Source organism: Rhamphochromis longiceps, linkage group LG12 (genome assembly GCF_057381845.1).
Source record: "Rhamphochromis longiceps isolate RC_006_pf linkage group LG12, R_longiceps_female_GT1.1, whole genome shotgun sequence".
In the NCBI taxonomy this organism is placed as follows: Eukaryota; Metazoa; Chordata; class Actinopteri; order Cichliformes; family Cichlidae; genus Rhamphochromis; species Rhamphochromis longiceps.
Genome location: NC_140568.1, coordinates 11,829,362 through 11,856,649, shown reverse-complemented (window position 1 = coordinate 11,856,649; position 27,288 = coordinate 11,829,362). Strand labels below are relative to the sequence as shown.

The window sequence follows — 27,288 nt, the reverse complement described above, 5'->3', positions numbered from 1 at the left end:
CATGCTATTACTATACCTATGAAGTAATTTTCATGTTTTCAGGCACTTACTTATCAAAACATAGAAAATAAATTGTATGGGGCGCAAACAGGCCAAAACAAAAAACAAAACCCCCACATTTGTCGTTTTCCCGTCAAAAGGATATCATTGCTCATATATAATAGGACAGTGGGGCGATATTTTGAGAATGTGACCCTCCTCTTATCTGTGCGGTCATTTCCATCTCCTATTTGAAGCCCTCTGAGGAATGCTTTGTTGTCAAGGTTAATCTGTCTGAAATGGGGGAAATTCTGCTTTGGGATTTGTGCCTGTCACGATACAAAAGGAAACGTAAACTAATGATTCATTTCAATAATGTATTTTTTTCTCTCTCTCGAAGCCGGCCGTCATTTAGCAGAGGGGGATGCCCGAGGGCGCCTGGCCTGACTGTTTAATGGCTTGTAAAGGTGACAGAGGTTAAATAATGTTTCCACTCATTTAAACGCTAATTAGATGTATAATTGTTTTCGCTTGTTTGGGTGGGGACTAAAGTTTAAAGTTATTGCGTTTGCAACAAAGGTTTATACACAGGCCGCGCCAGCAAGGTTTCGTTAGAAACCTAATTAGGACCCGGATGTGTAATAGTTTTATGCTAGCTGCCCAACACTAGCAAAAGAAAAGCTGATTTGTTTCTTTAACAAACAAAAATACACATTCACTCAGCATGCTACTCTACCTATGTATGTGTATTATTTACATTCACAAGGTATAGTTTTAATTTTAGAAACGGTAGAGGCCTTTTTCGCGCGCGCGCGCGCGTGTGTGTGTGGTGTTGCATTACCCACCTAACGGTTTAACTGTTAAATTTCTTCCACATGGAGTCACAATGCATCACTAAAAACGATTTTAAAAAAAAAATTTTTACGAAAAGCAAAGCAAATATGTTACCCGCATCAAAAAATAATTCACAAAATCTTTTAATTATTATTATTTATTTTATTTCATGCGTGTCCAGTAGGGATAAGCAGCGGTCTGGAGGCGTAAAGCCATTCGGTGTGAGCTGAATCCGGCCGGCGGTTGTTGAAGACCAGCCAGGTAGTAGGAGTTTATTCCTTAGACTGCATATGTACCCCCGGGACACGTGATAAGGTTAGGCGAGGGTAACTAGTCGGTTAGAAAGGGTCAAAAGGGTATATTGGGACTAATTATAGGTTTCACAGCACAGAAGGCACATCAGTGACTGTGCTAATAGACGTGGTAGTGCGGTGAAACTAGTTTAAGTAACTCTGACCCCCAAGGTCAGTGACCACACACACAAAAAAACTTTGACAGTCACAAGACATTTATTAAATTTATCCTCATAAATAATATCAATAGAAATGTGATGTCCATAAAGATTTCAACTGCATCTAATTTATTTATGCATCCAATTTTTTTTAACTGAGTTTTAACAATGTCTTTACATTTAGATTTCAACTGCATCTAATTTATTTATGCATCCAATTTTTTTTAACTGAGTTTTAACAATGTCTTTACATTTTCAAACACATCTTAAAATACACTGTAAAAGAGTTTTCAGTTAATTCAGAATAAAGAGGTAATAAAGAACTTAAAAAATAAAATAAAAATACCACAAAAGTGTTTTATATTTCCATTTCTGCAGATATGGTACTAATAAAAATAGTACATAAAAACTTTCAAACCGACTTCTAAGAAAACCACTTAAAGTCAGCAAAAAGTATTTAAACTATCTAAACACTAACGACTGACAGTATACACAGGCTTTATACATATTAGTCTTTTATACAGTCTGCATACAGCTGACTCCTTTTTGTTCTATTTTTATAATAGAACAAAAAGGAGTCAGCTGCATGCAGACTGTATAAAAGACTAATGAAGTTCTGAATAAGCATGTTAAGATACTGCTACTTTGTCTGCTTTTGGCTAGTTTAATCTATGAAAATGAATCAGAAAACCCAACTACATAAATAAAGTTGTAAAATAAATGTAGCAGAGTTCAGGTCAGTATTTATTTATGAAGTGCAACAGAGTGTAATGTAAGATGAAATGCTAAAGTAATAAAATGTCAACATTTCAGTCACAATACTGCTATTTTCTTCAGGCCTTCCCTATTTGTAGCGGTTTAATTTATACCAAACTGTGCACAACAATGAAAAGATTCTTTATATGCTGCGCGCTCAGACACAGTCCTTAGTGAATGGGTGTCCCTGGTATAATATATGCATCAGTCTAGACGTGACTTTGAAAGCCTCAGGCTGTGGAAAATTGGGGAAATTGCGCCTACTGGAGAAACTGTGATGAATTACACATCAGTATGAACTAAACATAATCAGTATGGTCGCAGCATTCAAAGATGTATTCACATACATATTGTGTGTTACATTTCCACTCATGCACATGAAATGGTACTGCCACGCTTTCAAAAGGTCTGGGCCATTTTAAAAGTCAATATTTCAGTGTCATTTGCACAAATCTACTTAAAGTGTGTAACCGTCGATGTGCCTCGATTCGTCATGCCAGCAGGGACAGGATGCAGAGGAGCTCCCACATTAAAAGAGCTAAGATGGACGATGCCGCCACCCGAAACATCATTTGACACTCAGCTGCATCTGGAACATCTGCTGTGACGGGCCCGTCGGGGCGGCGTTCGCTTCACCTCGGCGTGCGGAACCCTCCTGCGGCATGGGGACACTTATTGAAAGCGATCCAGGTAAACTAGCTGCAGTCCGCCACCTAAACAACAGAACACATGCTTTGCATATTTGTCCCTACGACGGCCTCTCAAACAGCGCGAGACCTGCTACGATTTATCCTATGTGTGATATTGCTGACGGACATTTTACGTGGAACATCAAAACAAATCCCCACCACACAGCGAGAGCCTAGATACATTTGTATTAATTCACATATGAAAAAACAAATAAAACCAACTTAGCCGTGAGGTAAAACATTGATCTTGGCTTGTGGGCAACGGGTTATTTTCTTTTGGACGCTCTTTTTCACAATGTCTAAATAATCAGTCTCAGTGTGACATCTGAGCTAGTAATATAATCCATGAAGGCTTAGGGAGAGACTGCATTGACTGCACACACACACGTGCACCCTAACGGATTATGTCCCATCCCTAAACCAGGCTGACCTCTGACCTTAAGGGCCAAGGAAGACACATGTTAGGTGATAAGTGAAGCACAAGGCCTATTGTGCAGACAGTCTCTCTTCCCCGTTTATTGACTTCCTAAATGATCCATTATGGAGTGATTTACGAGGTTTACCGCCATACAGCCGGACACTTGTGAAGCTACTGGGTTGTTGTCTGCTCCGTTCAGCAGACATCTACACCAATAGGACCAAGCATTTGATTTATCAGAGAATGGACGGAAGCTTGCCTACATCACCTCCAGTGTTTGTTCAAAGCCAACAAAGGAGTTAGGAAGACATTATGAATGCAAGGTGTCACAGGAAGTGTAGGGACAAAACGTATACTCTGCGGGGGATACTAAAAAATACACACAAAAAAAAGTGATAGACGGTTTATACATGGACTTTTAAGTGAAATAAAAGCTTTCAACGAATTTAAAGTTCAGGTACAATTTTGGCAGCAGCTTCACAGAAAAGCAGCTTGTCTCAATAATGACCTTGTCTTTTCTATGCTGGCTAATGATTCAAGGCCATTGTGCTGCTCTGGCTCTTTGATTTCTCAGGCCTGTCCTGTACACCATGACGAGCTTCTCAACTTGGGATCATCCCCGGAGCCAAAGTCGTTACGAAGCAGAACGTCTGGTGTTTGAAGCTCTGCCTCCCCCCCCCTTCCGACCTCTCGGCACGATGTAGTAACATATGAGCTCCCATGATGCTCGTCGACTCTCAGATATATTGCGAAAGAATGAAATGAAAAACAAAACATCTTGATTTTCCTTTAAGACCCTTAACCTTCTTGACAAATGTCATCTTCTTTAAAGGACGTCTGCATTCGGCATTACAAATCTGGGGCAGGGATAGCTCAGTAGGTAAAGTGGTCGCCCCATGATCGGAAGGTCGGCGGTTCGAATCCACTTAACGGCTACCCTGAGGTACCCCTGAGCAAGGTACTGTCCCTACACACTGCTCCCCGGGCGCCTGCTTAGTGGGCTGCCCACTGCTTCACTGAGTGAATGGGTCAAATGCAGAGAAAAACAAGTAATTTCCCCATGGGGATCAATAAAGTATCCATTATTATTATTATTAAATGCTAACAACTGTCACACGGCAAATTAAACAGAACCTTTGCTTAATTTTCAACTTGACAAGTTTCGACACGAGCGCTAAAGGAGTTCACATTTAATAGTTTATCTCAAAGCAGGTATACTTCTTATAAAATGAGCTCATAAACTGATTACGCAGATCAGGGAAAGCAACACCAAACCACTATCCTTCTGTTCTGCCCCCCCCCCCGCCACGCTGTGATTTACTTTTGTTTGACAAACACAGCTCAGGTCAGACTGCAAGGCCTGTGTGCTAAACTAAAGCCTGCTAGAATAACAACATGAGATTACGTAGCTGCTCAGGTGCGGCGTATACCTTAAATTCAAGTCCACTGAAGCAAATCTCCTTTCAGATAGGTCAACACAATCACATAGCTGCATGGAGCAGTTAAAAGTCATCAGGAATTCCAGTCAGCTTAATAGAAATGGAAATAATGGTGGTTCAGCTTTGACATGATATATTTAAAAAAAAAATTTAAAAAGCACACTAAAATATAATGAGTGAAAATAAAGATTTTATTTTATTTTGGAGACCAATATACTTTCTTTGTATTTTCACATTGACCCCTTCCTCGCTATTCTCAGAGATAAATAAAAACATAATCAGTATATATACATCAGAACATACCAATACAACTTTGATAAGATGCTGCAGTTGGTCTAACTTGTAAAGACTGAACATGGAAATCAGTTGTGATCATGTATTCACCGGCATCTTCCGACCATGAAGACGATCCTTTATTTAATCTGTATCAAAAAGAATTGAAGTGCTTTAATTCTGCAGCTGTACAGCGCTAAGGAGTGAAACACGGACTCCTGAGTTTCACGTGGTTGTCAGTAGGTAGCTGTTCATAGCTCAACTGTAATGTCAGTACATGAGAAGCACAATCTATTTCCATATTGTATCAGCACACATGATTGTAATGTATGAATGTAGTATTGATCATAAATCTTCTCAGAGCTCAGTGACTCAGCCTGTGTCCGTTCCCTCGTTGTAAACTGACCAGAGGCTGATTCGCTGGTCCTTTGATCCGGCAGCCAGGACTCTTTGTCTGGGGTCCCGGTGGTCAGAGAAAGCTACACTGAGCACCATGTCTGTGTGGTACTGTAGTACCGCCAGCGGCCGGAGCTTCTTCCAGCCAAATACTCTTATCCGGTGGTCCCAACCTGCTGAAGCCAGAAGTTTACGATCCATGCGGATACACAGCTGGGAAACCCCGGGGTTGACCAGCGTCACGCAGTCCTGCAGCTGTAAGAAAGAAAGAGGAAAAATATCTGAACAGGTGACTGTGTGCTACTAAAACACAACTACAAAGGCATTCTCATATGTATTCCAAGCCTCGTGCTTGTTTAAGGATGGGATGTAGCATTTTTTCCTAACTGTAAATGTAACACCAAATAACCCATTTTTCATGCAAATAGAGGCAAGAAAAAAAACAGACATACTTAATAGATCAGTAAGTCAATTAATCACTACCGTCTGGGAAAATGTGGCCAAGGCAAACACCGACAATGAGGGGGCTATCAGCTGATCTGATGACTGAGGTCCAAGTGTGAGGCTGGAGGTCTGTTGAACCTGGCTGCATACTCCTGGGACTCAATCATCATCCATAAAACATTAGGGCACGAGGGCCGCGAGTAAATCTCTCGGCGACCCATTATTTGTTTTGGAGTTAGGGAGGCGTATTCTGTAAGCGTGTTACCTGTGTCGCCGTTTGGAAGAAAGCGAGAGACCATCTCGCTGAAATGCTTGTTTGCAGAGACCGTGTTGCTTTAAGCACCTCTGATGAATTACATTCACACTGAAAGGTCTGATCAGCGGAGAGAGACCTGATAAATACACTGCTGTAACATCTGCCTGCTAAAGATTAGCCACAGCCCCCTCTCCCTGTGATCAACAGCGTCCCACAGACTGTATCCATCTCTCTAAATGCGCAACATTCTGACAAATGAAAATGAATGGTGGCTAAGATGGTGCTCTGAAGGGCCCCGGTGTTGTGGGCATTCCTGGAGAAGCGAACGTGCTTTTCCTGAAGGGTAGAGATCTCCACCGGATCGCTATACGGGACCTAAACATCTGGCTGTGGGAGCTGAAATCAAACTGGACAGCGTAAAATTGACTTCATAAGTTGTGTCTAGGGAGACTAATGGTTTGGATGGGGAGGAGATGTTGGGAGAATTTATCCTGCTCCTGTTCTGGGCAGGAACCATCCGCAAGCTGCATGTGGAAGACATAAGCCAGGTACTCATAGCCCAAGTGGATAAAGTGGAATGCAAGGGAGAGAAGGAGCAGGGAGGAATGTCATTGATCATAACAGCAAGAAAAGCCAAGTTTAGAAGAGACAGTGATACCATTTCACTTTTTTTCTTTTGTTAGTCAAACCATCATCGCGAGGATGAAACCGTGTGCCCACTTCGCCCAACAGAGCCAAATCCACAAATACAAAGCAAACTAAGGGGTGAAAGATTGTTCTGAGCTTTGTTATTACCTCAGGTATTTGGTATGCCCCTACCTCTGTCCATCTGGTTTGCATTAGAGTCCTGATAATGATGGGTTTAAGTGTCTGTTTTTGTTTGTTTTGCTTCCCATAGTTTGTGTCAGGAAAAGGCATTTGTTTCATTAAGGGGTCAATTGCAGGCAGTAAATGGCTAATGAAGTAGTGATGGTCATTCAGCAAGGCTGCTTGGTTAATTGTTTTTACTTTCTGTCTGAGAAAGTGGAGAGGAAAAAGTAGTAAAAAGAAAAAAATGGCTGCCTTGTGCTATAATTTAGAATGAGTGATGCTCATGTGAAGCTCTGCCGGTTCCTGAGCTGCCGGCCATCAGTGTCGAGTCGCGAGGTGCTGGAGCTTGGACTGAAACAATCAGCTGACTGACTGAGAAGTAAAAGAGAAATAAAACTGTGAGATTCAATTAGCTGCCAATTTATCAATTCTAAACTTAAAGAAAAATCCAGGCCGGTTTTATTTTATTGCAATTAATTTTGTGCTGGCCTCACTTTGGGGTTAACTTTTAATTGCACTTTACCTGCTAATTTATCAGCAAATCACATCTTCCTGACAGGAAATGGGAGTTGCAGCCTAAAAGTCATATTAATTTTGATCATATAGATGATCTGCTTACACTTAGGACACTTTGGAGACCGTTGTTGTTGTTTTTTTCGATAATGATTGAAAAAACAACAGGATGATTAAAACATTTTGAGAAACATTTTGACTTCGGTATTTAGAACAAAGCCATGTACCCTGATTCCAGACTTTGATTCCAGACACTAAGCTAAGCAGCTGCTTTTTCGAAAAGACAACAATCTCCTAAATGTCAAAAAAAAAAAAAAGGATCAAAAATCCTGCTGCTCAAATGAGACTTTTTTAAACTGTCTTCTACAAACAGTTAATTGATTGGATTTGGCTTTTTAAAAATATGACCTATTTATTTGGTCCATAAAAGTGGGCCAAATAAATAAAGCTGTGCTTCAACTGGCTCTGAGGCTGCAGATTAATTTGAATTAAAAAAACCTAAAAAATAGTTGCAGCCCTTGAATATATTATTTCTAAATGTCAGAAAAACTCTTTGCTCTTGGAACATAAGACTATTGTCTTTTCTAACTCGATGTTCTCCGGCAGCAGCATTGTTGCTTTTGCTGTCAGGCCACACCACATCTAACTGAAAATGCAGCTGACTTCAAGTGCTGCCATTAACCAGTCCTCAGTCTCTAATGAAACCCATTAGCTCTAACCGGGGAGTCTTGGCTTGCATTATTTCCACCCCATTTTTCCTCAGATTGCTTCCTTGCTATCTCATCACAGACAGAATCCATCTTTGGTCTTCATCATTCTTTTTTCTTGTTTTTTTTCTTCCCTTTTTGGAAACACTCCTTCCTGGGCTGTGTTACAGCATGCAGATAAACACACACAACGGGGTTTGCTGTCTAAACGCCAGATTTCTCAGCTGTCAGGAGGCTACCAGCTCTGCTCAGCAGCTGGGCCTATGACAGATCCAACACAAACTCACACTTCAGGATCCTCTTTCGTAGCATCTCACCAGAGCGAGCTGACGTTCAAAGGGAGTGTCCACTTGGCAGGTTTCACTCGTGCTTTGCTTCACTTTTTCCCCCTTCTTCTTCCCTCCTGTCTTTAACCTTGGTCTTGGCACCAATCTTGGTGTTCACACTGATCTACTGAAATGTCCCATCATCGCTCACTCACTCGAGTCTAGCGGCTGGAAGGGTTTTCACAGGTATATCTGACACACCCTGTCCCTGAATCACACTTGGCAGTGGGGAGATTACAGCCTTTTGTCACCTTGTCTGTTAGAGCTCGGCTCTGGCTGACAGGAGATGGATGTGTCAGGTGAGCAATCCCATTCAGAAAAGATAGGAGGAGGAGGAGGAAGGGTGATGCCCCATAAAAAGAGTGAAGATTTTTTATATTGCAGCACAGCTGAAGTTGGGCTTGATTTGATCGGATCCAAAAGCCAGGACTCGACACTAGCAGTTGCAGGAATTGTGGTTTCCCAAAGAAATCGTGCAGGTGACAACAGGGGATATTTTTATATTGCTGTGTATGTGAGGAGCAGGATGTCCACCTGTAGAGAACTGTCATCAGCTCCAGCAACAGCTCACTGTCAGACACGCTTGATTTACATTGCTAATCTTCCCCTGTCTATACCCCGTTTTCCCTTCTCCAGACTGCGACTGCTGTCTTTTTCCCTCTCCAGGAGAAACCCGTCACTGCACGTGCCAATGCAGGTGAGCATCCACCTAAATGAGCGTCCATCTGGTTTAACAGCTTGTAAGTCTCACGTCTTTATACAACATAGTCTCGACCCTGACAAATTCTCAAAAATGCACACTGCACCAGAGCAGAGGGGGAAAAATGCTATGAAATGATATCAGGCTTTCCAGGTCAAGCAGAAGATAAAGGCCTCTGGAAGCCATGTGAAATACATTAACCTCCATTCCTGAGGCTATCTGTCTTTATCTGGCCTTGATAAGCTCACTTCACAGCCTTTCAGCCTCGCTAAATCATAACTGCGCTGCATTGTGTCACATTCAGTTTCCCCACCGTTTCACCAAAAAAAAGGAGAAAAAAAAGCATCCAGCCAGCTCTGCTGCACTGGACTGTATCGCAGGGGTAATTTGTGGGAAGTGGGATGCTGTGGCACTTACAGCCTCCTCAGCCTTTATTGCAGCCTCCCACTGTGAACTACTGTTCCCTTTACTGCAGATGTGTTTTTTGTTTGGTTAAGGGGCCTCTCAGGTTTTGATATTTTTATTACCTCTCAAGGGTCATCAGTCAGGACCCCGGGCCAGGGTCCACCAACCGGCAGGTCCCCCCTGCCTGCCTGCTATGGCCACACAAAAATACTTTTGTGGGAAGAACTGAGGATAGCTGTCTGGACGTCACACTGAGCTGCACTTCAGAATAATTTAAAAGCCCCCGTTGGATCCTTTCCCTCTCCTTGTGCTTTCTGCCTGTCATACTCATCCTGGATTACACGCTGAATCAATATTTTGTTGCTCGAGCAAAATAAAGCAAATAAACCCCTCTCCTCCTCCTTTCGATTGAATCAAATCCTTCGCGGTGTTTTCCTAGACACATATTTAGGGGTGAAAAAAAATGGAGCTTCGCAAATATTTCTAATTCAAGCATTCATTTGTAAAAAGCCTCGGAAAGAATAATACCGCTTTCACTGTGCAGGAGTGTACTATATCAGCCTCAGGTTCCCCTTGGCTCGGATTCACGGGGGTTGGCTGAAAAATAGGAGCATTCCCTTTTGCTCATGAAATCAAGAGAAAATACAGCTTCAAATGAGGCGTTAAGTCTCGGAGGCGTTGGCTGTTATGTAAAATGAATTATGGTACAAGCTGATATGATCTCTTTTGGTGTTAGTGCAGATGCACTGGCATGGAATTTATTGTATAGACAGGACATATGTTTGAGAGTCTGTGTGTTTTAACAGAATTATGGTAAGAGGAATGTTGTATGCTAAATGAATTAAGTATGCCTTGATTTTCCTCTTTTTAAAACCAGAAAATGACACACATTTTTCTTCCCAGCTGTAATCAACGGTGACGTGAGCATATCGAGGTCTAGTATGCGATTGTGTATCAATGTTCATGTGGGTGGTAAGACTCTGGAGTGACAGCCCCAGCTTGGCCCTTGGCCCCCAGCTCTGCCAATGCTGTGTAACCAGCAGCTGATTTATGGCCCCTGGAGCCCTGCTGAGCCTCTTCCTCTTTGGCCCCTGATGTTTTCCAAGCAAGCCCAGAGAAAGGTAACACTCCTCTGCTGCTGCCAGTTCCTTTTTATACTATTTCTAGGGACTCTCTTGTTCAACAATTAGTTAGCAGGTCAGCTTATTTGGGGTCTTAGCTAGGGACGCTTCAGTAACCAATATGAATTAGCATGACTAGCTCAACCAAGGTAGTTGTATCCTTTGGAATACTTCTATTTATTATTAGTCCTTTATTTATCCAGGTAAAAAATCTCATTGAGATTAAAAATCTCAACTTCAAGAGACACCTGGCATCATGTCTAAAATACCTTCAGTACTTAACCCTAATTTGGCAGAATTGTTAGTATTATTTGATATAAAGAAAAGTACATAGTGACCCAACTGAAACATCCGAACAGAAAAAAACAGCTAAAATCAAGCACAAATCAATTTAAGTCACAAATACTTAATACAGCTAGCTAAAAGCAATGATTAAAGCTATGTTTTTCTAAGTTATCACTGCGGATTAGAGGTTACTGCAGGTGTATCACAACAAACAAATTCACATTTTCACAGTTTGAGAGTGACTGACCAGTCAGATCAAACGCTCTGTCCTCTACTGACCTGCAGGTTGCTCTGTCCATCCAGCCTCCAGGAGGAGAGCGTCTTCTCAGAGGAGCCCGATACGCCCCTCAGACTTGTGGTGTCAAAGGTCAGGCACATGACAGGCTCAGGGTGGGCTTTGACTTGGCTCAACTTGGACCTCTGGGTTACGTCCCACAGCAACAGAGAGCCATTCTCGTATCCAGCTAACAGGAGAGGCCCAGAGCCCGAGTCTGGCTGAAGAGAGGAAGGAGAAGGGACAGCAAGATGGAGAAGAGGGGACAGAAAGTGAAGCATGAGTTAAGATGTTAGATGAGAGCTGTGTCGTAAAAAAAACAAAACACGGAAACCACTGCGCAATGCTGGAAACTGAGAGGAGCAGAGGTTATCATCCTGGAAGCTCCCGCTGACACTCAGAAAAACGCTCCATTCGTCAGCTTGCTGCTCTCTCTTTCCAGCACTCCATTACACCACTCCTCACTTTGCTCCTCATCTATATTACTAAGCCACAGACATCAAGCATGCACAGATAGTGAAATAAAGCAAAACGCTGAAAAAATGCTGCTTTTCTCGACATGTAGCTGAGATTTTGTGTTCATGTCTTCCTGACTATCTCCTCATTATGCAATGTTCTGGTTTTTCTCCACTTTAATGTGTTCATGTTTTATTATTTTATTCTATTTTGATCATTTTTGCTACCAATATAACTCCTCTGCAAAAAATACTCTCAAACTGCATACTCGCGATCTAAAAAGAATAAATAAATCGAACTTTCGTACAAACCCGACACATATAATCTGGCTTCACATCCATTTCATTTCCGGACGTTCCAGATCCAGCTTGAATGTTTACAACTGGCGAATCCATCAGAGTAAATCTTTCAAATCACATGAAATGAAATGAAACCAAGTGTGCAAACAGGCATCAGACAAAATAAAAAAGAATCTTCTGTTAAATATATAGAGCAATCTATGGTGACCATAAAATAGAGTTGCATGCATATTAATGGGGCAAAGTCAGCAGTGTAACATTTGAAAAGAATAATAAAGCTGTGCCTTCCCACTGTTGTGAGTCCACAGATAACCTCTGAGTGCTCGCTTCCTCTACAGCAGTATAATCAAGCCGGCTCAGAGGCTGTGTGGAGGTGTAGCTGAGCTTGTAAATTATGTCTGTGGACAAGCACATAAAGGTGGGCTGGTGAAAAGTAGCTGCCTTATATAGGCACTGCTGGAGGCGAGATGTGAAGGACGAGGGAGGGACACCTGGTGAGATTTTCCCATCATCCCGCTTCCTGAAAATCAAATTTTTTCCATAAAAATACAAAACACTGTAGTCCGTTCTACCGTAAATACGTTCCTTAAAACGCCCTAATGTGGCCTGAAGAAACAGATATGTACGTATATCCTAACTCATGCCTTTACTTTAAAATACCGCCAGGCCTCCAGAAATAGCACAGTGCCATGCGGAAGGTAGGAGGGTAAGAAATTTTTTCCATATGTGCAAGGAGGCCGTGTCTGCCATTTTTTCCCTACTCATGTCCAAGTCCTCTTCTCACTTAACACCCTATATTTCTCTTCTTGCAGCTTTAAACAAATTATAGACAGAGTCGTGTATTCCTTCCAAACACATCAGCGAGGACGAACACTAAGGGATTATGAAAACAAATAAAAACACGTGAAAATCAGTGGCCCCTGCTTGCCGGCAGGGACCAGGCTAAGCGTTCCAGGCTAGGGGCCCACCGTTTCACTTAAGTGTAGGACTTTGCTGATTGATGATGTCATGGGTCAGAGGTCGGGGAACCCTGGGTAGACATGTAATTCATTATATCCTCCACAGGCCTTTCTACAAGAGGGCTCTCTGCTGGAGTGGGGCTGGGGCTCAGGGAGAAGATTCATCACCAAAGAGCAGCTGGAAAGATGGATGGAAGCTGGCTGGAGATGCAGGACCAACGGAGGAGACTTCTCTGTGTCGTCTCCAGGATGGCAATGTCATGTGACTTTCAGCCATGTTTTCATAGCTGTATTTATGTAGCGTATTAGCACGTAATTAGAGACTGATTTATTTTATTTTTTTTCCGTTTGTTTTAGTGCACAGGACACTCGCTGAGTAGAAAGAGCAAGTAGGAATGGGACACAGAAAATGATCTGGGCAGAATTAGACCATGGCCTCTGCACCCTTTCAGCATACAGATTACCTACTCTACCAGGTGAGCTATAGAGGTGCCCTATAGGCCGATTTTCATTCTTTTGGCAAATATGCCAAGACATCATTGTGCCATTTCTACTGTAAACATATCACAACCCCAATGCTGTGTAAAATGTAAATAAAGGAGAATGTCATGATTTGCAAATCTCATTGTCTCATATGTTATTCACAAAAGGACAGAGCAGAAATACCAAACGTTTAAACCAAGAAAAAATTCCATCTTAATAAAAATACTGACTCATTTGATGGCAGCAACACATCTTTAAAAAGCAGAAGCATAGACAGTTTAAGGTTGTCTTGCTCCTCCTTCAAGGCCCTCTTTGAAAAGGTCATCCATCTAGCTTTGATGGTGCCTTTCCAGATGCAGGCTTTTGAACTGAGCACTGATAACTAGTCAGATGGTCTCTCCTTTCCTTAGTCCAAAGGACACGGCCTCCATGTTTTCCAAAAGAGAATTTGCAAATTTTCATTCGGTTCCACTTTCCCTCAGTCCATTTTAAAAGGGTTTTGGACCAATTTCTGGATCATGTTCATGATGTGCATGATAGGGTGTTATCCTGCATGTGTAGACGGAACAGCAAACGGTGTTTATGAGCTCATGCAGTGACTCCTATGACAGAATGTGCCTGCTTGCAATGCAGCGCAGCCCAAGGACCCGCTGGAATCTAGTACATATTTTCATCTTGGTCCTTTGAATGATATTATGCACTGGTAAAGACTTTGCATTCAGGTATTCAAATTCTTTGATGAACATCGTTCCAAAATTGTTAGACAATTTGTTAATGCAGTTTTTTTTACATATTGATTCTATTGTGAATAAAATATTGGTTTATGAGATTTGCAAAACCAGTTGCATCCCAACTGTTTTAGTCTTGGAGTTGTATTAAGACTTCTAGTGAGATATACATGCTGTAAGGTGGTGTAGCTGTGTCCTGTTTGACAATTAACACTCTGAGCGCTTTTGTACTGAATATATTAAGTATATTATATTTTATTAATATTCATTTATTCGTTTCCTTCCTTCTCTTGTCTGCTGAAACAGTGTTTAATGTTTAAAATCCACCTGCCGCTGAAGCATCAGAAACTACAAATATGACGTGCACAGGTACATGATATTGGTCAACATAATCAACATACATAATACTTATGTTATACATATAACATATTATGTAAGGCAATAAAAATATTTACACAGTTTTCTAAAACTCATCACCAAATTGCTTGCTTTAGGTAACCATCAATTTTGAAATGATTGTTTTTAAAGAAAGCTGCAAAACCTTAAATTTCACAATCAGACAGAATGTTTCCGCTTCTCAATTTTACCATGTCAAACAGAGTGAAAATTCTCCTATAACCCTCTTTTCCTCTTTTTAAGTTTTTTCTATTTTCCTCCAGAATACATATCCAGACATCTTTACAGAAAAGTTTAACGACTGTTATAGAGGTCATTACATTTTCTAACTAAGAGCTTTATTCACAAATGTGAGCAGATTAAATCACAGTTCTGAGAAAGTTCCTCTTTCTCAGGAAAAAAGTGCAGTTGCAGCCCTGAAGCACTTCAGTTCGATTTCTGGTCACAAATATTTTTTTTTGATGATTTGCACATCATAAAATCAAAAAAAACATTTGTACTTATTATTTTTGTGCAATGCCTCAGTTTACACCAGGGATGTCAAACTACTTTTAGAAACATAAAGCATGTGCAGCTCACTTTGATGTGGGCGAGATGAGTGAAACTCACTTTCAGTGTAAAAACATTTAACTGCACATTTAATCCCTGATATATTTTAATATAAGATAAAGAAGTGCAACCTTATCAGGACATCTCAGGTCACTGCCCAGACTGTCTCATATTTATAAAACAAAGTTTTTGATGAAAAAAAATTTTTAAACAAAATTTCTATTGTACATGGTGAAAAACTGTCATTAAATTGTTTACCTAACTACTTTGTTGTAATATAAATGGCTGTGTGGGGAATCCTTATCAACAGGAATAGCTGTCAAATTTATGAATATACAGTAAAAAAGTTGAAACCTTTATGCCCTCCGTCGTATTTTCTAAACATCTCCAGTGGGCCGGGTTCGGGTCTTTGCTGGCCCGGTGCTGACCCCGGGCCTTAAATTTGATACAACTGGTTAAGACAAACAGAAGAATGCAACTTCCACTGTAACTGCCATTTAGCTTTTGTGTTCAATATTAAAATTAGTCATGTTCATTTTTTCAGAAAAGTTAAAGTAAATAGTGGTAATCTACAGGGGCAGATTGTCACAAAGCAGGGCCATAAACATCACAGACTTTACTGACAGCAACTAATATGTGCCATTTATTGGTGATGTTCTGTACTGTTTGTCCTTGTTTATTATAAGGTATGTAAATGGTCAGTGGTACTTGGATAGCACCTTTCAACTCTTACCGATCACTCAAAGTGCTATTTACACTACAGGCCACTTTCACCCATGTCTTAAACATTTTCTACCCACACACTCACCCACCAACGATGCATCACGAACAATTTGGGGTGCAGACTGGAGAATCCGCTATGATCCCAGGACCACAGCCATCATACATGAGAATTTTTATATTAACCTATATTATATAGTTTTATAGGCGTATAGGTTTTTCTGTATTTTTTGCCAAGGACAATGTAAAGGAGTCATTTACACTAACAATCTACTCTCTATTCAGCTGTGCACTGTTGCTTTCACAAAGTAAAAACATAACAAGATAACTGGAGAAAAATGGCATCATGAAGCTAATAAATTTTCGGTGTCGTTTCCTTGTGTTGTGATTCCGGCCTAAATCACGAACAACCCTCAGACCAGTTTGTTTGCTGATGTGGCCACCACAGGCCTCGGGCAGACACTGCTTCAACATAAGGAACCAATCGCCTCCTTCGCTTTTCGTCCCGGTCTCACCATGATGTCATGGCCACGAGGCTGCAAGGTGATGAGCTGAGAGTGATGGATATCTGTATAGGAACATTTCCTTTCCCCCCGCCAGCCTCTGTTCACATTAAAAGCCTTGCACATCATATATCACTACTGTCCCCCTGGCCAAGCCTGACATCGGCACACAAGTCAAACCCACATGTGGAGGCGCTTTCCTCCTCCTCCACTCGCCATCGTTCATGGCTTCCTAGCCGATCAGATGCAGAAAACCCTGATAATAAGCTCTGTCACCTTTATGTCATAGCCCACTAAGGGCTAGGTGGGATTTTAATGGAGTGAATTGTGGCTAAATTTGGAAGAAAGCGCTGCTTAAGACTTAATCGTTTCCATAAACTCCTGCAGAGAGGTCTTAAAGGCTGACAATAAATCTGTTGGTGAGTCTGCCTTAAAAATATAGGAGGATAATCGCTTCTCGTCTCAGCAGTGGGAAGAAAAGAGGGAGGGGTGGCAAGTGCGAAGACAGAGAGAAGAGATAATTGGCAGTGGCTTCTTCCTGGAGTGTGTGTGATAGGGAGAGGCAGGGTGGAGAGATGGGGATACAGTTGGGTCCATATATATTTGGACAGAGATGACTTTTTCTTTACTTGTTTGGTTCTGTATGTTACCACAATGAATATTAAATTAAACAACTCAAATGCAGTTAAAGTTCAGCTTTAATTCAGCGGGTTAAATATAAAGTTTGCATAAAAATGTGAGGAACTAACAGATTTTTTTTTTTAAACACGAGCCCTTATTTTCAGAGGATCAGAAGTAATTGGACAAATTCAATAACTGACAATAAAAATCTTATTTCTAATACTTGGTTGAAAAAGCTTGGATGGCAATGACAGCCTGAAGTCTTGAACCCATCCACATCACCAGATGCTGGGTCTTCAACAAAACTAAAGAAAATTCAAGAATATTCCACTACTTTGCTTCAATAAACTCCTGGGTTGCTTTGGTTGTATGTTTTGGGTCATTTTCCATCTGTATTATGAAACACTGACAATCAATTTGACTGCATGTAGCTGGATCTGAGCAGACAGTATGTCTCTAAACGCCTCAGAATTCATTCGGCTGCTTCTGTCCTGTGTCACATCATCAACAAACATTAGTGTCCAAGCCATCACGCTGCCTCCGCCGTGTTTTACAGTTGATGTGGTACACTTTGGATCATGAGCTGTTCCACGCCTTCTCCATACTTTTGTCTTGCCATCACTCTGGTAGAGGATAATCTTGGTTTCATCTGTCCAGAGAAGATTTTTCCAGAACTCTGCTGGCTTTTTTGTTCCAATCTAGCCTTTCTACTCTTGAGGCTTATGAGTGACTTGCTTCCTGGGGAGTCTTGTTCACTTGTTTGGCTGTTGTGAAGGGATCTCTCATCACCATGGAATTTATTCTGCGATCATCCACCACGCATGTCTTCCATGGACGTCCAGGTCGTTTTGTGCTGCTGAGTTCACCAGTGCTTTCTTTCTTTCTGTACCAAATTGTAGATTTTCCCGCTCCTAATATTGTAGCAATTTCTCAGATGTTTTTTTTTTCTGTTTTCGCAGCTTAAGGTTGGCTTGTTTTATTTGCATAGAGAGCTCCTTTGACCGCATGTTGTCTGTTCACAGCAAAGTCTTCCAAATGCAAGCACCATACCTCAAATCAACTCCAGACCTTTTATCTGCTTAATTGATAATGATATAAGGAAGGAATTACCCACACCTGCCTGTGAAATAGCCTTTGAGACAATGTCTGTCCAATTACTTTTGGTCCCTTTAAAAGAAGATGGCAGATATTAAGGAGCTGAAACTCCTAAACCCTTCACCCAATTTGAACGTGGGTACCCTCAGTAAACAGGTAAAAAAGAAAAAAACTGTCAGCGTCCAAATATATAAGGACCTAACTGTAGCTGTTTCAGCCGTTGCTTCCTGCTGTGTCAGGTTAAGGAGGCAGTAGGCAGCATTTGAGCATTTAATGCGAAAGGCAAGATAACGTTTGTATTTTTTTCTTCTCGTGACTGAGGAAAGACCTGCCATTGTGTGTTTGATAGTGAGTGAAAGAAGGGGTTGTATGCATTCACAGATGCACACAGACAGGGCCGGGTTTTCAGTCTTTTCTTGCGCTCGGAAACTCTTGAGTCACTCAGTCAGTGTAACAGATGAACATGCTTTGAAAGGAATCGGCCTGAAATGATTTACAATCACCTGGGCCCTTCGGCTTTGAAGTCAGACAGCTGCCTGTGCTGTATTACAAAGATATTATATAATTTATAATGATATAATTGATCATTATGTTTTCTGGCACTCAACGCTCAGCCAGCTTTGGTTCATAAATCAGATGATGAAAGGTGGGTGCAACAGTGAAATCAAAGGCAAACAAGAAAAAACACAAACATGGTGTCAGCAGGCACCGAGACTCTTTTCTCTACAACATCACAAACAATGTCACTTTTATAGGCTTTGCTTTTGACTTATTAACTCTAATTAGTATTACAGGGATGCTGGGCTAAGTGTGCACAGGCCAGCAGCTTGCCTCACTCTGGGGTTCAAGATGATAAGCTGTGTTTTGATTTCTGTTGCCTGTAAACTGCACAGCTCATTAAATTTATGCAAACCATCCACAGCCTTGCATCAAAACCCCCCATTCAGTCCCTCCCTGCAGCCCCAAAACCCGGAGAGTTAATAATTAACCATAAAAATAATTACAGGGTTGCGTTAATGGCTGGAAAATAAAACTTTCAACGGCAATCACAAAACAGAAAGCTGTAACTTCTTTTGCCCAGATCAGATTGGATGTACAGCTGCAGGCTGATATATGGCTGTGAACCCCCGGCCTTTCCAAACACTCTAATTACAGTGTTGGGACTCGCTGCCAGCTGAGAAGAAACGCTTGGAAAAAATGATGCAGGACGAGTTGTCGAGCTGTAAATCACGAGCCGCATCTCACGTGTGTGTTTTTTGTTTACTTTAGCGACTTGTCGTGGGCCGCTGTCCAATCAGAATGAAGCAGGTATGTACGGATGTGTGAGCTTTTATTAACAGTCATGAAACAAAAGGTACATCGTTCTCTGGCTGTCAGTGTGATTTTCTTTTTTTGGATAGTGTGACTGATCATATTGTGAATTTCCTTATTTTCTGTTATGTTTCACTGGTGGCTCCTAATTAGACCTGTGCAAAATGTTCTAAAAGACATTTTAGACAGTTTTGTACTAGACGATATCTAAGAAACACATCTCTGCATGTGAGCACAGAAGCTCCACCACATTTTAGTTGAAATGTATATATTTATATGAGGGGCAACCAATCAGAAGAAAGTTGTCCTGAAGGGAGGAAATAGAAATAAAATAGCTCCAAAGATAAATCAGAATAATTTTGACCTATGACTCACACAAATGTCAAAAAAGATGGGGGGCTGTAAATGAGCGGCATAGGGCCCTTTCTGAGTGTATCTGTGCATTTCTCAGTGTGTGCTGGTAATGGTGCAGAAAAATAGAGTAACAGACAATTAATTAAAACATTAATTAAAACAACTCAACAATATCTTTGAAGAAAACACTTTAAACTGATGCTTACCTGCCACAGTTGTAGACACATGACCATCCCCAGCTTTTCTTCTGGCACAAGGGTGCAGACTGCAGTCTTACTGGGCAGCTCGATAATCTTGATCTGTGGAGAACACGTGACAATTACAGGTTAAAACTGAAAGGGTACCATTACATTGCAAAGAAAAGGATAATGATGGATTTTTTTTCCTGCACAAAATGTGGTGTCTCGCCATCTTGCAGCTATTGAGATATTTAAGGGGGTCAAGATAAAAAGGCCGGGGGTCACCAGAATCAGTAGCACACATCCCAAGAGAACAATGGATTTCTGTACAAAATTTCATGGCAATCTATCAGCGTAAAAATGCTTTCATCCCAATCAAGGTCGTGTTCCTGCCAAACAGGACTGCTATCTCTCACCCCAAAAGCGAAAAATGGCAGCGTATGTGTTTTCATTAATCTGTTTTCATTACTGGCACAAAATTATATATACACACAAGTTCTAATTGCCAAGTTGGAATTTGTCTGTCTTCTGCATTCAAGTAACAAACCTGCAACCCAAATCCATACTTGCTTTTTCAGGACCTCCACGGATCCAAGTCCCTCCAACCAGCAGTACAGTGTCATCCATCAGCGCAGAGCAGCCGCCTCACTGTCTATAATAAATCCTGCTAAAGGCTCACCCTGCGACCTGAGTGGTGTTTTCCTGCACACATTGGCACTGATTCTGATAAAAAATACACAGACTAATGATGATGTGTGTGCGTGCACGTGCGAGTGTGTGTACCCACACATCCTGACCAAAGCTCATTCCTTCGACTTTCTCCACGCGGATGATATACACTGCTCATATTCATTCTCATTAGGCCTCAGATTAAACAGCCCTTAAAGGAAGCGATCTGTATTTTAGCGCTAAGCCACATCTGTCCTGCATGTTTACCTCTGCGTGCCTGACAAAGAGGGCCTTTAAGGACTTCTCTGTGCCTCAGGTGATCACTGTTCTTGTGTGGCATCACACTGCCCATAAATAAAACACCCACGCTATTAATTAATGTTTCTCCCGTGGCAGCAAAGCTGCTGGCAGGAATCTCACTGTGAGCAGTAAACAATAAAACCACGTGAAATAGCTTCAGATGGAAACTGCTGCCTGTCTCGGTTACATATCTAAATATCGCCCCGTATTTTGCCCGAGGCGCTGAATCATGCCACTGTGAATGCTCTGTGGCAAGTGCCTCAGTATTGTTCCTTAAGGTAATTCATTAATGGGTGTGTTTTTACTTGCAGATGCATGATAGGGATCTGACTTGGTCAGTTATGTCTGTGGAATGGGGTGGAGAGCCCAAAATGGAGTGTGGCCTGTTTTGGTCTGCCGTTTATGGGTCTGTAGGTGTGTCTCTGTCTGTGTCTGTTGGGACAATGGCATTATTGAGGTGCTGGGAGTCACAGGCGCCCTGATGCCTGGCCCACTGGACCGAGGTTAGCAGAGGCACGTTTGACTGGATCAGGTGACCGCTCCTTCCCTTTCAAGTGTAGCTCTGCCACAGAAGAGCACGTAACATGAATCTGGAGGCAATAAAAGATGGCTGAATAGCTGGCTGCCCCATCCTGCCTCACCACTCAGACACTGGCTCCACACAAAACCAAACAGGCGTGTGGGTGTAGAAAATTAACCTCAAGACAGACAAAACTGTGATTTCATTCCACCATCAGGACTGGGCTGGGATTCTTTTCTCTTTAAGCCACCATTCAAAGACAAAAATGTAAACAGCTACTTTGACTTTTAAGCAGGAACATGCTCATTACTTACTGTAAAGCACAGTTAAAACTGCGCTTTGCTTTCTTAGGAATTCTCAAAGCCATGTGTTTTAGACAAAAGCATTCAGGTAAAAGAATGTTACTAACCACAACCACAATTAACCAACATTTAGCTGGTGGTCAGTACTAAGATCCTGACCTTCAAAAGTGCACACTGATGCATAAAATCAAGGTTTGCTAATGATGCCATTCAGATCACAGTTTGACAGTTTCTGGCTGCAGAGGGCATGCTCATGTGTCATGTTGACACTACCTGAATGGATTCAATACGCTTATGGATCACATCAAATGCAAAACATCGGTGGAAAGATGACAGAACTTGCAACAAAAACAACTTTGAGGAACACAATTTTCCGAGAGCACTCTTACGGTATCAAAACCCACAAATATGTGTGAATTCCATTGAGTTAAACAGCAACAGCAAGTCTGGTCAGGTTTATACAGGATGTGTTTTTACACTCAACTCAGACGGTTTAAACCTATTAAGCTGCTCACCCAAAAAGCCGAGCTATTTATATGCTAACGAAATCCTTCCATGTCAGTTGAAAATGAAACGGAGCATCAAGTTACTCATCAAATGGGAATTTAATTGAATGCGGACGGATGCAGTCGAATCTGCAGTGTCAGAAGTAACACTTTGCATTTTTCAGTAAGCATTAAACAACTGACTTCAGTAATTACATTACAGATACAATTATGTTGTTATTTTCATTGCAATCAGTCTTCAGTTCTATGTAACAACCAAACATGCTTCTTTCTTCCTGAGCACTTGTGCCACAATCAGCTGACTTGTGTTTGTCTGCAAATTGAGTCAAAGGCAGAAAGAGCCACAAATTAAAGCTGAGCATTTGCTGACCCCAGCCTGGCAGCCAGAGCCTGAACTTCAGCAGGTGATCTACCTGTTCATGTTTCTGAAGTAGAATCACTGTTGTGATCGCTTTGAGGTCTCTTTGGGCTGGCTTTCATCTTTGCTTTGTGTTCATACATAAAAACTAAAAGAAAGACTGAATGTGTTTCCTTGTTAGGACAGGGAGTTGTGTTATTGTGTGGGACTGGCCATTATGTGATGGTGCACTTCAGGTCATTTTACGGAGTAACAAGAAAATAATGCAACGAATAATTTAATGCATTACTTTCTCTGGCAAGTAATTAATCAACATACTCCATTACTTTTAAGAAAAGTAACAAGTAATAGTTAGTATAATACTTATATAACACTCAATGTAATGTAATCAGACTTGCATTCCTGTGAAAATGTGTGGCAAACATTTCTAGATATTATAATAAAAAGTTGTCACACTCACTAATAGAAACTCCTCTACCTCAAGAAAAAGATTCCATTTTTAACTTAATTACATTATATCTATAATAGGAACCTTTAAGCTTTCCCTTGTTTTCCCTCATGTCTATACAGTTACAATAGCAGATGCTCATATTAAACATAGCTGAAGTTTCAAATAATGAGTTCAGCATAAGTACAGCTAATCCCTGTGAGCCAACAGCTCAGGCTTCAGACAGTTTTGTCTACTCTTGGTTCTGTATCATATTATATGGTAAGACATGTTCTTAATATAGTTCTCTCAAGTTCACACCTGTTGTTCAAACTTTTTATTCACAAGGCTCGGACAGTAAGAAGTAAAAAGAAGCAAAGGAGCTAAAATGTCTCATTTTAGACTAAGAATGGACTGAAGGAATTCCAAGGCTTAGTATAGGACAAGTATCATCTGGATCTATGGATCATGAAAAGTAACTCTTGTGGAGACCAGGAATAAAAATATTGAACTGGAAACAGATTCCCTTTAGGTTCAGAGATTTAGCATATGCCAGCATGTGCTGATAAAGAGGCGGGGGATGAACATGGATTGTAAAGACAATTGAATGTTGACACTGCTGATGTCTAACCTCCTCCGTCTGCTCCCCAGCGTAGGCCAGAAGGTAATTTGCAGGGCTCATCTCTACAAGGGAGCACTGACAGTATCCAACACTGCCAGTCCGCACAGACTCCACCAGCTCACTGCGACCTTCACTCACGTCCCACCAGCAGACCTGCATGTCCCGGCCCTGACTGCGCCACCAACAGGAAGAGCGAAACCAGAGCTGAAAATCTGCAGTTATTCACTATTATATACTTTTTAAAATCAAACAGTTTGCATAGAATTAAACCACAACTGACATACTAACAACATTTCTTATTCACAAATCCTTGCTAAGAAAATAAAGGTAAGAACCAGACAGCTGAGAGAGGTTTACCTGATGAGTGCATCTGCTGACTGCAGTGTGCTGACCCAGATGACAGAGTTACCAGAGTGAGCTTCTATGATCTTCTCTGCCCTCCTGCTGTTCAGGTTCCAGATATGTATGGCACCCTTTCCTGACCTGCAAAAAGAAGGATGCTGCTTTGTAAAGGATCTTTAATGATCATCACGTACATAGAACCTTACACTAAACTGGTTCTGCTTTACAGTAGCTACAAAAATGGTAAGATTTACTCTTGTTCAAAGAAACTAACATTCAAAAATATGAAGGAGCAAATCGTGGCTCACCCAGAGAACAGGAGGGGAGTGCCCTCTCCTTGGCAGCTAAAGTGAAGTGTGTTAAGGGGTCCGCCCGCCCCCCTCAGGGTGTAAATGGGGGATGGAGAAGGACGAGACATCCTTTGGTCAAGCAATCAAAACGTGGCAGAAAGAAGGCTGAAAACTAGCGCCGCTGCGGTCACTGTAAAAGAAAAACATGAACATGAAATCTGAATGTAACACGTGACAGTAGTGTATTCTGAGGCTGATGGCAATAAAATGCTTACAGTCCACACTGGATTGCTCCACAAATACCTCTCAGAGATTGCACAACGTCTGATAAACGTATTTTATGCAAAACAGGATAATTGGACACATTTTAGATGAACAAAATAGAAATGAAGTGCACACCTAATATGTCAAATAAGCAAAAACCTTTTATGCACAAACACTGAGCACGGGCCTCCTTGAGGTGCTTCACCCTTTCTCTTCCACACAGCAGACAGATGTTTTATACACTGTCTGTATTTTCTCCATTGTTAGTAGCTACAGACCCTGTGGCTCTCTTTCGGTCTTCCTCCTTCTAGTCTGCGTGAAAACACCTCTCTTACTCAATATGTCATATATCACCACTTCTGACAGCTGAATTACTGTAAACACAGAGAGCTGAGCTTCTCATTCCTCTTGATCTACAGCCGTTGTCCCAGAGGCAGAGGTAACAGCTCGGGCTTTTAAGTTGTTTGTAGGCTGGGTAGCTGAGGAAACCAACCTGACCACAGGCATGCTGCAAGGAAATGATGCTTCAACACTGAACAATCACATGTGAATGGCTGATATCACAGCTAATAAAATGCTATCTATGTTTAAAATCATGGTGTCAAACTACATGAAAAGACACTTGCCAACACAAAACTTAAGGATGCGCCAAATGGGCTATTATTAGTATTTATGTTTTGCACAGGCATGTGGCCCACGTATATGTAAATGGTAATTGGTAGTTCTTATAAAAGTGCTTTTTCTACCCATTCACACACATTCATATAAGCGCTTTTTTCTATGCTTTTTCTACCTAAGTGCTTTCTATCTCCAATGGATGCATCGGAGAGCAATCAGCACTACAGCCACCCCTGTAAGCTTACAGGCATTCCCATCCAAGTACTAACCAGGCCCAAACTTGCTTAGCTATTCCCACATTTCTCTGCCTTAATTTATTCAGTATTTGTTGTGATTCGTTCCTCCATTTTTTAAGTAAAACAAAAAGATCATCATTAAAAAATTAACTGCTTTTCATCATCACCTTTGAACTGGGTTCAGAGAAGTGTATCTTTCCCCTTGGCAAATCTGAGATGATCAAATGAGAAGCTTTGGATGAGGTGACACAGAATTACCTTTTTCAGCCAGTGTAAAAGCGATATGACATAACAGGTAAAAATCAGCCACTGACATTATCTATCCACCTATCAGCTGATATGTCCCACTTGTGTCCAGTATATTGATAGCAGTTAGTATAGGGAAGAACACAATGTTCTGCAAGAACACATTTACTCCAAATATGAACCAAGATATATAATAGTAAGAGTCACAGGCCCTGACAGAGCCCTGATTTCAGTTTCATAGAGTAAATCTGAGGATACACAATGAAAGAATGGAGTCTACCAAAATCTACAAAAAAGTAACATAAGTTCTCTATAATGCTTGGCTGCTACACCAACTGATTAATGGCATTGTTTTCCAAAGCATCCCCACAGGTACCTAAAACTGGAAGCCTTATTCTCCTGCCCCGACTCACTCCCCTCCCCTACTTTTACTTATCATAACCCTTGCTCTCTGCAATCAGCAGACACTGAAACTGGAGCCCGAGGCATTCAGGAGCAGCTCATTTCAGGAGGTTAGTGGTTAAATTGTCCATGTGAATCTGTGAAGCGGAGCGACAGAGACCCCCGATCAACCTCCCTAATTAAGCACATAACAGTGTAGTCCCATGTTCTAACAATGACGGTTATTTCACCAGCTGTACTATTGATTAATATATAAAGCAGAAATTGAAAAAAAAAAAAGCATCAGCTTTTTTACCCTGTAATTAAGTTGGTCTAATAAATTAATACATTTCAGAAAAAGTAGGAAATTTTCATTCATTAAAAAGAACTTTATGTGAATTAAGTGCTCAAAACTTTCTGAGCATAATTCCTGCAGGTGTCCTAACTTTTCACAATAACTTGCAAACCCTCTGTGTGTCTGACAGCAGTGTGGAACAAATGTTACTGATGCATTATTATGACAAAACTCAACTGCCTGAAAGGTACCTAACAAAGGCCAACAGACTGCTTGGTCATGCTACAACATCACACAAAGGCCTTGAGAAAAGAACAGGAGAGGTCTCAAAGCCTGGCGGACTGGCACAGTATCCAGACTGAAACTCAGCTGGATCTGGAGCTGTACAGAACTGAAAGCACAGCAACCAATAAGTGCAAGACATTTGTGGAATCTCCAACGACAAGATTGAGACTGAAATTTGGAAATGTTTAAGATACTGACCATTAATGTCACACTTTTCTCGGAACTGAACCAACAGAAACGCCTTAAAGCAACAACTGTACAGACTTGTTTTGTATGGTATGAAGAAGATGGCAGCAGTATTTTTATGGGTCTATCAGTGAAGCTGCTCCTCCTGTGAATGGGTGGGTAAGACTACATTCCTTAGTCCTGGGCCTGTGTGAGTGTGTGACAGGGGGGGGGGCTAACCCTGGTAACAGGTGGGTTATGCCTCCCTTATTGTCCTCTTCCAGTGTTGAGCTGCGAGTCACACTGAGACCTGAAACTGGCTGTTTTCATTGGCTTGCTGTTTCGACTCGCAGAACTTTCCACTGGCGGCTGCAGCTCGCCGTCACCTAAAAGACAACAGCCGGAGTCAGCGGCGGACACGCGCTTTGCAGGGGCTCGAGAACTGCAAAAATAAACGCACATCCAAAGGATGAGTATAATGGCCATTTTCCCCCAGCCACTACTTCCTCAGTGAGGTTTTCCAGGCGTCAGCATTTCCAGTCGCTGAACTGGCCCAACAATGGGCCTGCTGTTGCGGCTGCAAGCGAGTCAGCTACAAACACAAACACAAACATGCAGGCAGCTCAGGAAGGGAGAGAAAGACACTGTAAACAAACAACATGGTGACTCGAAGTCACCAAAATGTATTTTCAAGAAGGAAGCAAAGCAAAGGGGGGGATCTGCCCTGGCATTT

The 27,288-nt window shown here is 41.5% G+C and overlaps 1 protein-coding gene across 2 annotated transcripts; it reads right to left on the bottom strand.

Annotated features, from left to right (window-relative positions):
• Positions 1-1,870: 1,870 nt before the first annotated feature.
• On the bottom strand, positions 1,871-26,936 carry gnb1l (guanine nucleotide binding protein (G protein), beta polypeptide 1-like). Of its 2 annotated transcripts, none has more exons than XM_085424765.1 (7): positions 26,796-26,936; positions 24,084-24,255; positions 23,791-23,916; positions 23,443-23,605; positions 19,757-19,849; positions 11,082-11,297; positions 1,871-5,490 (listed from the first exon to the last, which is right to left on the bottom strand). In XM_085424765.1, the coding sequence occupies exons 2-7, from the start codon at positions 24,191-24,193 to the stop codon at positions 5,212-5,214; spliced, it is 987 nt and encodes a 328-aa protein (XP_085280891.1). In that variant the 5' UTR covers positions 24,194-24,255; positions 26,796-26,936; the 3' UTR covers positions 1,871-5,211. The 2 variants fall into 2 exon arrangements, with proteins under 2 accessions (XP_085280891.1, XP_085280890.1); XM_085424764.1 differs by lacking the exon at positions 26,796-26,936 and adding an exon at positions 26,589-26,743.
• Positions 26,937-27,288: the final 352 nt, after the last annotated feature.